The 14,148-nt window shown below is 38.8% G+C and overlaps 1 protein-coding gene across 1 annotated transcript in view; it reads left to right on the plus strand.

Annotated features, from left to right (window-relative positions):
- LOC109910021 (complexin-1) overlaps positions 1–10,354 on the plus strand; it is a 61,279-nt gene extending 50,925 nt beyond the window's left edge. Inside the window, exon 4 of the mRNA XM_020509154.2 lies at positions 6,488–10,354. Within this exon, the coding sequence (XP_020364743.1) occupies positions 6,488–6,685 (198 nt within the window). The 3' untranslated portion in view covers positions 6,686–10,354. The remainder of the gene's footprint in view (positions 1–6,487) is intronic.
- Positions 10,355–14,148: the final 3,794 nt, after the last annotated feature.

Consider the following 14,148-nt stretch of genomic DNA (forward strand, 5'->3'; position numbering starts at 1 on the left):
CACAGACAAACAACCCAGAGGCACCTGTGTCCCTCAGGATCTTCATTGGCACTGGGTTGTTACTTCCTAACAGAGACACAAAATCCTCCCGAATGAAATGTAAATAATCTGGGTCAATTGGGACTTTCACAAGAACCTGGGCATGAGACCGAGTGAGAGGAGTGAATGGATGTCGGACAGGCGCTGCTAACGCCGTAGGCTTAGGTTTAATATTAGCATGAGTACTACATTTACCCTTAGCCCTGAGAAAAGGACATTTGTTTTCCTATGATCTAGATGAATGAAGCACTGCCCGTGAACCACAGTGTCTCGGTAGGCAAGGCCCAAATCTATCCAAACGCCCCCACTCACTCGGAATACGGGGCTCTGCAACGCCACTCTCGTGAGTCCAAACAAACTCGTCCGCCAAAACTGCAGCTTCAGAGACACTCTTATCGTTAATGTACGTGGCTATTCGATCAGGGATTATGTCCTTAAATTGCTCTATAGCATAATTGTAAAATCAACATGAATCTGTTTATCAACCCTTTTTAAAGTTCTAAATCGTTGTTGGTTGTTGGTCAAGGACCAATTAGTAAATCTGTAACAGTGATTTTAACCTTACCATAGCTGACACTGTCGGCTACATCAAAAGCTGAATATGCTTCCTGCACTTTACCAGTCAACACATTGCAAGTGCGATCAAAAATCAGGCCAACTCCTAGCATCAGCAACACGCTCAAACGAAAATAACATCTCAGGTTCCTTGTCATTACATTTTGGCAACAGCAGTAAGTTTCAAACGTGTCCGGGGCACCTCCGAGAGAGGAGTGACCCGTAGGTAAATCAGGGTCACCTTCCCTAAGCAAACTCTCCCAAGTGCTTTCCTTCCCTAACCACTTCCAGCCACTCTTGTAGCTTAGTTTTAGCGCGCTCCAATTCCTGTTTAAATTCCAGTTCCTTATCATGCTTAACACGATCAGCACCCTCCAATTCCTGTTTAAATTCCAATTCCTTATCATGCTTAACACGATCATGCTCAAACTGTAGCGGAAGCAGTTCTTTCTGTTGTTCAAAGGAAAGACTGCAAGGGCTAACCATCGGAGCGGCCATTTTAGTGAAACGGGGAGATGGCGGGGGGGTATACCACTCAGATTAGCCTTCAATATCAACCTAACCATTTTTTGGGGTGATTATCACTAATCAAATCCAATTTTATTTCTCACTCGCACTGAATACAATAGGTGTAGGCCTTATCATGAAATGCTTACTTACAAGCCCTTAACCAACAATGCAGTTCAAGAACTAGAGTTAATCAAATATTTACTAAATAAAGTAAAGAAATTCTAATCAATCAATAAGGTAACACAATACATTTACATAACAATTAGGCTATATACAATGTAAATCATCTGGGTGGCCATTTGATTAGTTTAGTTGTTAAGCAGTCTTATGGCTTGGGATTAGAAGCTGTTACAGAGCCTTTTGGTCCTAGACTTGGCACTCCGGTACCACTTGCCATGTGGTAGAAGAGAGAACACTATGACTTGAGTCTTTGACAATGTTTTGGGCCTTTCTCTGACACCGCCTATTATATAGGTCCTGGATGTCAGGAAGCTTGACCCCAGTGATGTACTGGGCTGTATGCACTACCCTCTGTAGCGCCTTACGGTCAGATGCCAAGCAGTTGCCATACCAGGCGGTAATGCAACCGGCCAGGATGCTCTCGAAGGTGCAGCTGTAGAACTTTGAGGATCTGGTGACCCATGCCAAATCTTTTCAGTCACCTGAGGAGGAAAATGCGTTGTCGTGCCCTCTTCACAACTGTCTTGGTGTGTTTGGACCATGATAGTTTGTTGGTGATGTGGACACCAAGGGAATTGAAACTCTCGACCCGCTCCACTTCAGTCCTGTCGATGTTAATGGGGGCTTGTACGGCCCTCCTTTTCCTATAGTCCACGATCAGCTCCTTGGTCTTGCTCACATTGAGAGAGGTTGTGGTCCTAGCATCACGCTGCTAGGTTTCTGACCTCCTCCCTATAGGCTGTCTCATCATTGTCAGTGATCAGGCCTACCACTGTTGTGTCGTCAGCAAACTTGATGGTGTTGGAGTCGTGCTTGGCCACACAGTTGTGGGTGAACAGGGAGTACAGGAGGGACTAAGCACACACCCCTGAGGGGCCCCAGTGTTGATAAGCAGCGTGGCAGACGTGTTGTTGCTTACCCTCACCCGATCCCAGGTGTGTCCCATTTCACTGACGACACTCCCAGCTCCGCCCACAGACATCTTATTAAGGAAAACTAGAGCAGAGAGAAATAATGGAGCATACAAAGTAGGAGGGTCATCATACCATACACCCTCTTAATGGAGCACATACACAATCTATGTCTCAATTGTCTCAAGGCTTAAAAATCCTTCTTTAACCAGACTTCTCCCCTTCATCTACACTGATTGAAGTGGATTTAACAAGTGACATCAAGAAGGGATCATAGCTTTCTATGTCATGGAAAGAGCAGGTGTCCTTATTGTTTTGTAAACTCACGTTTTTTGACTGCACTGGGCCTTTAACATCCAACACAATAGGTGTGATCAGTCTTTAAACCAGACTTAAAGGTTTTCTCACTGCATGTAATCTGTAGATGTTACTGTTAGTAAGTGTGGAGTAATGTGTGGAATCATCACCGTCTGTGAGATAACCAACTTCCTATATAATGCCAATCAATTGCTATGCAAAGAGAGGGGCTAAAGACGCAGCGTCTTATTTGCGGCACTGGCACTTAGCTGATCTCACAAGGATTATGAATTCATCCCCATGTGTCACTCAAGATGTGACTGAGATGCAGTAACATCTCTGTTGATCTTCTCCAACATGCACAACCACACTATTGACATCAGCAAAATGCTACGGCTCTTTCAGTAACTTCTAGCAAACTTGTGCCGTCTCTATTGTGCCGTTGTGTAAAGCAGTCAGGAATTGTCTTGGAAAATCAAGTGAGTCAGCTTATTTCATTGTTTAAGCCTCGAAGATGAAAGAACGCTTTTTCTAGCAGGCCTACCATGAAAGAATCATGAGCAATTAGCAAATTCACATTGGAATATGAAATATGACCAGTGTGTTAGAAAAATGATGTATTTACCTGATTTGTTTGATATTAATAGTTAACGATTATACACTTAACAGAAAGTAGGACATTTTTGTTCTGTTTAATTTTGTGTTTCTATAAAGAGATGGTTTCCACTCTAGCTTCCTGCAGTTAGTCTGGGAGTATGGTCAAATAAATGGGTTTTGCTAGAGATAGCTTGAGCTGACAATGACTTGGTGATAAAAACCTAAAGCTGGCATTCCATAGACAAGATGTGGTGTATGTGACCTGAGATAGAGAGAGCCTGGAAGAGTTTAGAACAATCCCTCATTGTCTCATCTTCCTGGCATCTGGGAAACTAAGCCAGGTTGTGGGTAAAACAACACCCCATGCAGATAACCAGGAGATAGACCAGGGTGGCTTATGGGAGGGGTGGAACCAGCCCTGAATAAGGATTTTTAGGTCCTATATATGATCTTTATTTTTTCGTTATGAGTTAGGCTGCTCGGCCGGTTGACTAGTCTCATTATTACAATAATTAATCGATATTGAATAAAGATGATTGTTTGAAGAAATAACAAAGTCTCTCACTTGATTCGAATATTCCACGATACCAGTCTGATGCATTTTAATGAATGTCTTACACACTTTTGATTTGTGTTATTGTTACAAAATTAGCATTAGCATTTCTATATGCCTCAGATAGTACTGAGTAGAGGTCGGCCGATTAATCGGAATGGCCGATTAATTAGGGCCAATTTCAAGTTTTCATAACAATCGGAGATCGGTATTTTTTGCCGATACAAAAAAAAAAAACATATATATATATATATATATATATATACACATTTTCTTTTTTTTAATACCTTTATTTAACTAGGCAAGTCAGTTAAGAACACATTCTTATTTTCAATGACGGCCTAGGAATGGTGGGTTAACTGCCTCGTTCAGGGGCAGAATGACAGATTTTCACCTTGTCAGCTCGGGGGATCCAATCTTGCAACCATACAGTTAACTAGTCCAACGCAATAACGACCCGCCTCTCTCTCGTTGCACTCCACAAGGAGACTGCCTGTTACGCAAATGCAGTAAGCCAAGGTAAGTTGCTAGCTAGCATTAAACTTATCTTACAAAAAACAATCAATCATAATCAGTAGTTAACTACACATGGTTGATGATATTACTAGATATTATCTAGTGTGTCCTGCGTTGCATATAATCTGACTGAGCATACAAGTATCTAAGTATCTGACTGAGCAGTGGTAGGCAGAAGCAGGCGCGTAAACATTCATTCAAACAGCACTTTCGTGCATTTTGCCAGCAGCTCTTCGTTGTGCGTCAAGCATTGCGCTGTTCATGACTTCAAGCCTATCAACTCCCGAGATGAGGCTGGTGTAACCGAAGTGAAATGGCTAGCTAGTTAGCGTGCGCTAATAGCATTTCAAAAGTCACTCGCTCTAAGCCTTCTAGTAGTTGTTCCCCTTGCTCTGCATGGGTAACGCTGCTTCGATGGTGGCTGTTTTCGTTGTGTTGCTGGTTCGAGCCCAGGGAGGAGTGAGGAGAGGGACGGAAGCTATACTGTTACACTGGCAATACTAAAGTGCCTATAAGAACATCCAATAGTCAAAGGTTAATGAAATACAAATGGTATAGAGGGAAATAGTCCTATAATTCCTATAATAACTACAACCTAAAACTTCTTACCTGGGAATATTGAAGACTCATGTTAAAAGGAACCACCAGCTTTCATATGTTCTCATGTTCTGAGCAAGGAATTGAAACGTTAGCTTTCTTACATAGCACATATTGCACTTTTACTTTCTTCTCCAACACTTTGTTTTTGCATTATTTAAACCAAAATGAACATGTTTCATTATTTACTTGAAGCTAAATAGATTTTATTGATGTATTATATTAAGTTAAAATACGTGTTCATTCAGTATTGTTGTAATTGTCATTATTACAAATAAATCGAAAATAATTGTCCGTTTAATCGGTATCGGCTTTTTTGGTCCTCCAATAATCGGTATCGCCGTTGAAAAATCAGTACTGAGAGCACTCCCTGCCTTGCCCCCTTCTGAGCCCCAGTTCACAAACTATGTCCTCTCTCTGCTAAAGCCACGAGATCCATCCTCCTTTAAGATGTTTACTGGCTGAGAATCACATTCTCTGCTTGGGAGAGCAGCAAAGTGTCACAGGAGAGTCCGACTCATTTTCCGCTTCCGTGCCCCAGGATGGTCCATCAGTCAGTCAGGTAGGCTGTCGTCCCTCACTGTGGACCTACTCCCCTCCTCAGCATCTGACAGTAACTCACCAGAAGCTCTCTCAGCCAGAGGTCTAATAGAGGCCCAATCCTCCCTCGCATAGTGGAAAGCTCACTTGGCTGATCTCAGAGAAAGTAGTCTTGTTTTGTTCCTACTGTACAGTATAATGCGCGCTATTGTTGTAGATCATGTTATACTGAAAATCACGGGAGGCTGGAAGCGTAGTGGTTAAGAGCATTGGGCCAGTAACTGAAAGGTTGCTGGTTCAAGTCCCTGAGCCGACTACGTGAAACATCTGTCGATGTGCCCTTGTGTAAGGCACTTAACCCTAATTGCTCTGATAAGTGTCTGCTAAATTATTTAAATGCATGGTGATTGATTGGTTAATGTATTGATTCATTGTTATTTATTGTCCTGCAAGAGGAAATGATTTCCACTTTCCATAATGTGTTTTACAACTACTTGATCAAAGACAGAAGAAGGTTGAGATATTTTGCAATGATAACGGGTACATACACAACCATTGAGATATGTCTCCAGAGGAACACAAAATTCCCCCCCAAAAATGTATCACTTGAAGTATGATGTGATTTCAACCTGAATTGAATGTGGAGGAAAGACAAGTGAAGTTGTTGAAATGATTTTACACTAAAAGGATTTTCCTGCCAATATTCAGCTTAGTATTAAAATAATGACTTTAATTCAAGAACAAATCCACTTGATTTGAATGGAGAGGGGCACAAGGTCTCTATATTACTATGCAAATTGTTGGTATTCAAGGAGGCAGATTAAGTGCCAGGTGGCTCATTGCCAAGTAACTGGCATAACGCATCTTGGCGGGTCATAACGAGACAAGTTCATTACAAGCTCAAGATCTTGGTTGTGCATTCAAAAAAGCCCTCTACACTTTGTTTATTCCAGGGGAGGCTATTGCAAGGAGAAAAGGTAGACTAACCCCCCCCCCCTTTTAATTATCATAAAATCAACCATAACTACCATCTTGTACTGTTATGGGTATTATATTGTCACATTGAGGTGCACAAAACTCTATTAAGACTGAAGAGCGCCACAAAATTGATAGAAAGTACAAAAGTGCACGTGTGATGTGAAGTTTATATTTGTTCCATAAAATGGCTGCCTTTGTTTGTTTTCTGTTCCAGTACGGCATCAAGAAGAAGGAGGAGAAGGAAGCCGAGGCCCAGGCTGCTTTGGATCAGGCAGCAGAAGGGAGTCTCACCCGCCCAAAGAAGGCTGTCCCACCCGGCTGCGGAGACGAGGAGGAGGAGGAGGAAAGTATCATGGACACCGTCATGAAATTCCTTCCTGGTCCACTTATGGATATGTTCAATAAAAAGTAACAGTGTTGGTGGTATTAGATTGTTAACCTTCCAACACACATAACCAACCCTTCTCCTTCACCCATACATCCCTGTTCCAAGAGCCCTGGTTGAATCAAGATGCCATAATATTTGTCCTTAACTTAAATGATCTGTGTTACATTGTCTTATGTGGAATGAAGACCACTGATTGGTGATACTATGAGACCTATGTAGCATCTGCATAGATCCAAAACATTAACTTAAAGACAAATTTGATGTCAGGTTTTCAAGGTGTCCAGGCCTTAGAATGTGATCTGAGATCAACCATAATCCACCCTTTTTGTTTGTAAACAGCCTCTGGTTTAAAATAAATATATGTGATTACCAGAAAATATATTAAAAAGTCTAAGCCATAATTTAAACTTTTGAGAAATTCTCCAAATCATATCAAATTTGATTGAATTTAGCTGTTTTTGCTTCTCCATTGAGACTTCATCCATATACTGTTCTACGTCCCAAAACATTCATAGGTTCTAATGTAAACTAATTCTAATAATGGTAATAGTAACAATGTGGTGAACCAGAAAGAAAATGGATAACTAATTCAACAAGAAATGTTTTTCAAGCATGCAGTTAATATATTTTTTTGGAGTACAGTACATGTACAAATTCCATTTAATTTGTTATGATTAAGTGAAATACATTAATACTGAGGCAATAACTCTGGTTTTCAATTTTGTTTCAATGACACCACTACTACTATGTACAGTAGGCTAGACATAAACATCCTAACTGTTCTTCCTTGAGATGTCCACGATAAAAATGAAAATGCTCAACAATGAACCAAACAACATTGGCAACAATCCTGATGTACCTGTGCTTAGTACAAACCAATAGAGTTGTATGTCTTGTTGCTAACTTTATCTGCTTCGCTCCTATAAAGTAGGACTTGTGGGAATCAAATCCGGCAATTGGACGCAGATGCTTACTCTTCTTATTTCCATGTCTGTAAATTTAACGAGATGTACTCACCCTTTTCTCAAGCACAACTATTTTGTGAACACACTTTATGTGAACAGACAGTGACAATGGTGCAATATACAGTATTGTTCAAGGTTTTCCTGTTAACTAAATGGAGTGCAGTCCTGAATCAGCAAAAACAGACACTCTTCATTGTTATGTGTTGAGCTTAATACGTTTTGTGTGCCAGTGTACAGACACAGCGTTGTCTGACTAGTAACGGCAAAGCATACGAACTCAGTCTGAAGTGTGATGTGGGGAAAGAGGTGGAGGTTTGGCTTAATGCAGTGGGATTTGGTTTGTGGTTCTAACATACCGGTAAATTGTGAGAATGCAGGACAAGACAGGTAATTAGTAGTAACTTAAGACGCATGTATACGCCATAGGAAAGAGTTGTCCTCCACTGAGTTTGTATACAAGTAAATGTTGTCCATTTTGATCCCAGAGGTCAACATGTAAATTTCCCCAGAAGTTGCTGTGCTTTAGTTATACCACAGCATTATTTATTGAAAGTTATTGAAAGTTAGAATAAACTTTATTGAAAGTTATTTCATAATTTTCAATCTATTTCTTAATTTCTTAATTTAAAATTAATTAAGCTGGACCGTCTGCTTCAAACATTCCAAATATTTAACACATTCCATAAGGCCACTGGCTTCATAGGATCATGGATATCCATATGGCCACTGGCTTCAAATAATCATGGACATCAAATGACAAATTTGTCGCTAGTATGTGTAAAGAATGCCTTTGATGTTCTTCTCTTCCTGTAAGGAAATTGTGCTTGAAAATCCTTTTTAATTGTTGAGGTAGATAAAGATTCAACACATGACCAAGTAAATGTCAATAGCTATCTTGCCTGCCATGTACAGAAAAAAAAGTCCAACATGTAATCAAAGGGAAAAATGTAATGCATTATAGCAGCTAGCTAGCTAACTTATAGGTTGCTAGGTAACAGATAGCTTGTGAAGCCTTTATTTGGGAGTGAACAAGCTAGTTAGCTAGCTATTGAGCATTTGTCAATAATGCACAATCTGGGATAATAATATTTGCTTGCAAACCAATACATGTTGAGTACACTAGACAAGTGCCAAGCAGTTAGACGATGGTATTTGTGAAACTGCCACTGTTTATATCGGCCCAGTGTTGATGCTAGTTAGATTCAAGATTAGCCGTTAGAAACCTGCCAGGTGTGATTCTGGGGCCTTACTAATGTAGTAGCAGTGAAATAGAGAAGAAAGATTAGCATGACGTAAAACCTAGCTACATAGTGCGCTCTCAAACTGTCCTGCCAATTGCCTACAATGTTTAAAGCTAGACATATGAAAGCCACAACATTGAGGTCATTTATAGAGCACATTTATTGAACTTCCTGTGATGTTTATGTACTTGTGAACTGCCTTCAGCCACTTATTTATCAATGTGCTAAAACTTAGCTGAAATGAACGACCAATACTTGTTGGTATTATACAATTACTGTATACTACTTTTCTATTTATTAGTTGTTGGCACATGCATTCATCGACAGCATTCAATTCATCATTGACATGTTTTATTCTATTAAAAACCAAAGAATAGTCTTGTTAGTGATAGAATGTCTCATATTTTCTATTTCTTTATCTCATGTTTTTTCTTTATTTCAAATTCTCAGGTATTTTAGCTTTTCGTTTGTACGTTTTTATTCATATTTTGTAGTGATCATGTAATGACCACAACTTATTTTGAAATTGCAGTATTTTGTTGTTAGGGACCAAGCACACCACATCATTCATTTACGAGGATAATGGATAGATGGCATAGATCTGGTTTGCCCCTTATACATTTTTTTATAGAACCAACCCGACAAGGTTTTCCAGCAACTTACAGTTGTCTGAAATCCTGTCAAAGTTCCAGATTTCCTACTTGGAACAACACATTGTAGAATTCTAAACAGTCATGAAAGTGCTCAGAAAGAAAAACAGTCACCTTCACCTTTCATCTACAAAATGGCATCTCTGCCTATTTGTCATCATCACCTAATCGCAAACAAATGCCACTTATTGACGAATGGCTGAAAAACAAGTCACATGTCTAAAATGGTTCTTTGTTTGCTATTCTAGTAGACACCATGCCAGATTACTGTTGATCCACTCTTTCTCGCCCTTCAAGTTAAACCATTCTTTCATTTCACCCCTCAATTAACCATCGATATGATAAAAACTGCCTGACAAAAATCTCACTTAAAACATTCCTATGTTGTGACTTGAATGTAACTGTCTGATGTTTCTATCTTTGCATTGTCTTCAACTGTTTCCTCTGTGTTGAGAAGATGCTTATCCTGGTGCAGTTTTCTGTCTGTATCGTTCCTGTTTACGTCCACTGGTGGTTGTACTTCGAGAAATCTGTCTCTTTAGTATTTTTTTGTATTGTAAAATGTTCTTACCCTTCTCCCTCTCTCTCTCTCTCTCTCTCTCTCTCTCGCTCTCTCGCTCTCTCTCTCTATTTGTTGACAATTGTGTGCATGCTTATGGTGTGCGATGTACTGTAGGCAAGGTTGTTAAGATAATTGTTTGTGTCTTCTGTGTTGAAAAGCTCCACCTGACAGCCTCCCTGCATGCCATTTTAGGCTGATCTTTTAGTCTCTGTAACATTCCTGCCAAAATGGAATCACCGCACACTCTGAGAATAAAGTGATTTCATATAATTGTTCATCGTCGTGTGTTTCTGATGGCTCACTGTACATTATAATTCTCATAAATGATTCAAAAGCAGTGCAGTGGTATAAACGTAGTTCTGTTATAGGGAAATGAGAGAAGATTTTGTAGGACTGTAGATATTACTTCCAGAACCGCAATATGAAATCATACTTAGCTTATTTTAGTAAAGCAACGACATTACATGTGCAGACAACAATGTATCAATTGTAACTGTTTCTGTTGCTGACGACGTTAATTTTTCATCTCAACATGGTTGTTATGCATCTTTACGTTTTCCAATCAATTTGACATCTATTCAATAAAAGTGAAAGGGCTGTGAACAGAATGTATTGTGTCATTCAAAGGGTGATTGGATCTTGTTTCCAAAAGATTTAACTGGTAATCATGTTGCAGGGTGAGTGGTAAAGGGACATCAAAGTAATTCAAATGGTGCTCCTCTCAGAATAAAGTCTGTTTGCCATGAGAGGGTCTCTGATATGGGTATGAGCAACCTTCTACACCAAACAAATCCACTAGAAAGATGATGGACGTATGCCTAGCAAGGGTTATAGACATATTTTTTTTGAATTATGTTAAATGCCATTGTATAGGACACAGACACAGGATTTAAATGAATCGATTACAATGGGAGGGGGGAAAAGTACTGTTATGCAAGCAGCCTTTGTTTTGATATTTAATTTGTAGGCATTAATAACAAGGTCTGAAGTGTTTGTGAGCATTCATTTAAAATAATTTACTGTCAATTTAACACCTTTTTTGAACATATTTTCCAAAACAAGTTAATAAAAATCTCATTACCGCAACGCTCTGAAAACGTCAAGACCATTAGGAAAGCTAATACATTTTCACTTTTTTGTTGTTGATTATAAACAGTCATGCACAGTTACTTGAAACTCTGAATTAATATATATTTTATAATTAACATTTTTATTTGATTTGGACTGATTTCTCACATTACCGCAACGCAATCTACAACCTAATATTTTTGATATTTCATTGAAACCTGACATATTTTCAAAATGATGTGGCAAGCCTGAAAGAACGTAAAGTATAGATTCTGCACATGCATTTAAAAGCAAGCTACTGTTTTTCCATTCATTCAATTAAACATTAAATGAACACCCGTTGTGGTAATGATACATAGGTTCGGAAATGAGGTTGATGATTTCGGTAATGATAATAAGTATACTAAGACTGAGGTATGGTTAAAAACATAACGTTTTATGTAGAAAATAAATGAGATATCGGCACAATCATGGATTCAAGTTCAATCAATTTCATTTTGCTGTGCTTCAAAAGTACATAACATACATAGGCTAAAAACAGAGAACACATAAAAACAACACATACAAAAACATTAGAACAGCACATGTCATCATCACCACACACACTGGCCTGTACAGTGTCCATTGGGGATGATGTTTCTATGACCTCCAAGCTGGTGCAGTTTCTTTATCTTCAAGCCAAAGTTCTCATGTGTTTTGCAAGCACACGTTTCTCTGTCTGTGACTCTTCGCTGGCCAATCCAAAATGGCTTAAGTTTAAAGAATGGAGCCTTGGAAAGGTTGTGCCTTGGATTCTCAGACAGAAATCTTCTATGAAGATTTGCCATAGTGTCCGGTAAGGCTCTCTTACGGAATATCTGGCCCTTTTTCTGAATTTCTCCGGATATTTTGTGGGTGATTCCTTTGGGTAGATGTCTTCATTGGTCCTGGTGTCTCTTCTTTTAGGAGTTGAGTTGATGGCAGGGACATTTACCTGCTGAAATGAGAATGGCTGTTCTCTTGAGAAGGCTGTCTTGAAGATTTTGAATAACTTCTTCAGTTTGCTTCTTGAACATGTTGAAGTGTATCATCTTCCTGGCTTGATGGTGTCATGTCCAATACAGCTTTTAGTTGTTTCTTTTTTCTGTAATACCTTTGAGTTTCCCCCCCACTGTTCTTTCTTCTTTTCATGTTACTTCTTTGTCAGAGTTTTCTGACCTGGAGTTTTCCAGGTTTTACAATTTTGCTTTCATTTTTGATATCTGGAAATGGAAAGGAAGCATGACATGAAATTGTCATGTCTCAAAACATGGGAAAAATCTTACTGTTATGGACATGTCATCCGATAGTAGAGACTGAATGGCTCACTGTGTGTGTGTGTGTGTGTGTGTGTGTGTGTGTGTGTGTGTGTGTGTGTGTGTGTGTGTGTGTGTGTGTGTGTGTGTGTGTGTGTGTGTGTGTGTGTGTGTGTGTGTGTGTGTGTGTGTGTGTGTGCGTGCGTGCGTGCGTGCGTGCGTGTGTGCGTGTAAACTTCTAAACACTGTAGGGTATTGACTTGCTATAGACACTGTATTCCTATTGACTATATATATATGCTAATTACTCTTTCTGTAAACTCTCCAACCCCTGACCTCTCTCTCCTTCCTTCTGTACTCTTCCAGCAGTTCTGGGTTGGTGTACATTTTTTCTCTGAATTCTGCTTGCCTTCGCTAAAGCTTTATTTTTGTCACTTGGTGACTGTCTGCGATTTAACAGGACATAAAGCAAAATATCAACAGCTAGTAAATAATATTGAAATTAATATTTCATTATATATATTTAAAAATATAATCTGTATGATTAAATTCTCATTACCGAAACAGAAGTTCTCTCTACCGCAACTGGCCTTAAATTGCAGCGGTAAGTGAGAATGGTGTTGCGGAGGATGAGGGACCTTAGCATGTTTTGCTAACAATAGAGAAAACATAATGACTAAGCAATTTCTTACTCATTGTACATAATTAGACATTAATGGCGTCTATTTTCATAGAACATTTTTAATCTAACGTTTTTCTAAATGTGGAAAACTACCTTTTACCTTCGGTAATGATAATCAATACTGTCGTGTACACAGTCTGACAAGAGAAGGTTTAACTTTTACCTGGAGAAATATAAAGAGATCTGCTTACCTGGTAGCCATCTTGAAGGTACTGGCAGATGTGTTGCTTCATTCAAAATCAAACTTTATTTAAAATTCTCTAACAGTCCTTCAAAAATGTTGCAGAGGATGAGAACATCAGTCATGGACACCTAATTTTTCGATTTTTTTTCCATTATTATTAGACATGAATATTCAGATAATCATTTTTCTGTCATTTGAAAACATCTATTAGAACATCCATTTATTTTTTTCCCAGAGTATTTTCATTTGACTCTGTTTGAATTACATACATTCCGACAGAGCTGAACGCGTTGCGGTAATGAGAATACTCTTTATGCAAGGTAGAGAACACTATTATCTTTATTATGATGTTTTGTTATATTACTAAATGACATGTTTTATATTTAATATCATTACTGCTATGGTATTTTAATGGTTTCACGAGAATGACCCAAATAGAGAACAGCAGGGCTTTTGATCACTTAGAAATTCTATTTAGTCATTTATCACCTCGCTCAAAAAAGGCCTCCATTTGAGCAGTTGTCATTCCATCCATATCTTCCAATTTAATGGTCTTTGTGCTTCAATGCTCAACCCTCTTATGGGTTTGGAATTCATTAATACAACATTTTTCACAGCAACATAAAAAGATGAACACTGAACTCTGTTTTACAAAAAACTCTGAACTGTTGAGGTTTAGCATTTCGATTATAACATTTACAATCCAATGCTTTCTTTGGACATTTCACAAGTTGTTTATCTATCAGATTTGGTTGATCAAATGTTTTGATTGTTAAAGCAGAATCCTTAGTTGCTACATTACATTTTGGTCTTATAAATTAATGATATATACCCATTGGTTCTTAAATGATATAACTTATA

This window comes from Oncorhynchus kisutch, linkage group LG19, assembly GCF_002021735.2.
Source record: "Oncorhynchus kisutch isolate 150728-3 linkage group LG19, Okis_V2, whole genome shotgun sequence".
NCBI lineage: Eukaryota > Metazoa > Chordata > Actinopteri > Salmoniformes > Salmonidae > Oncorhynchus > Oncorhynchus kisutch.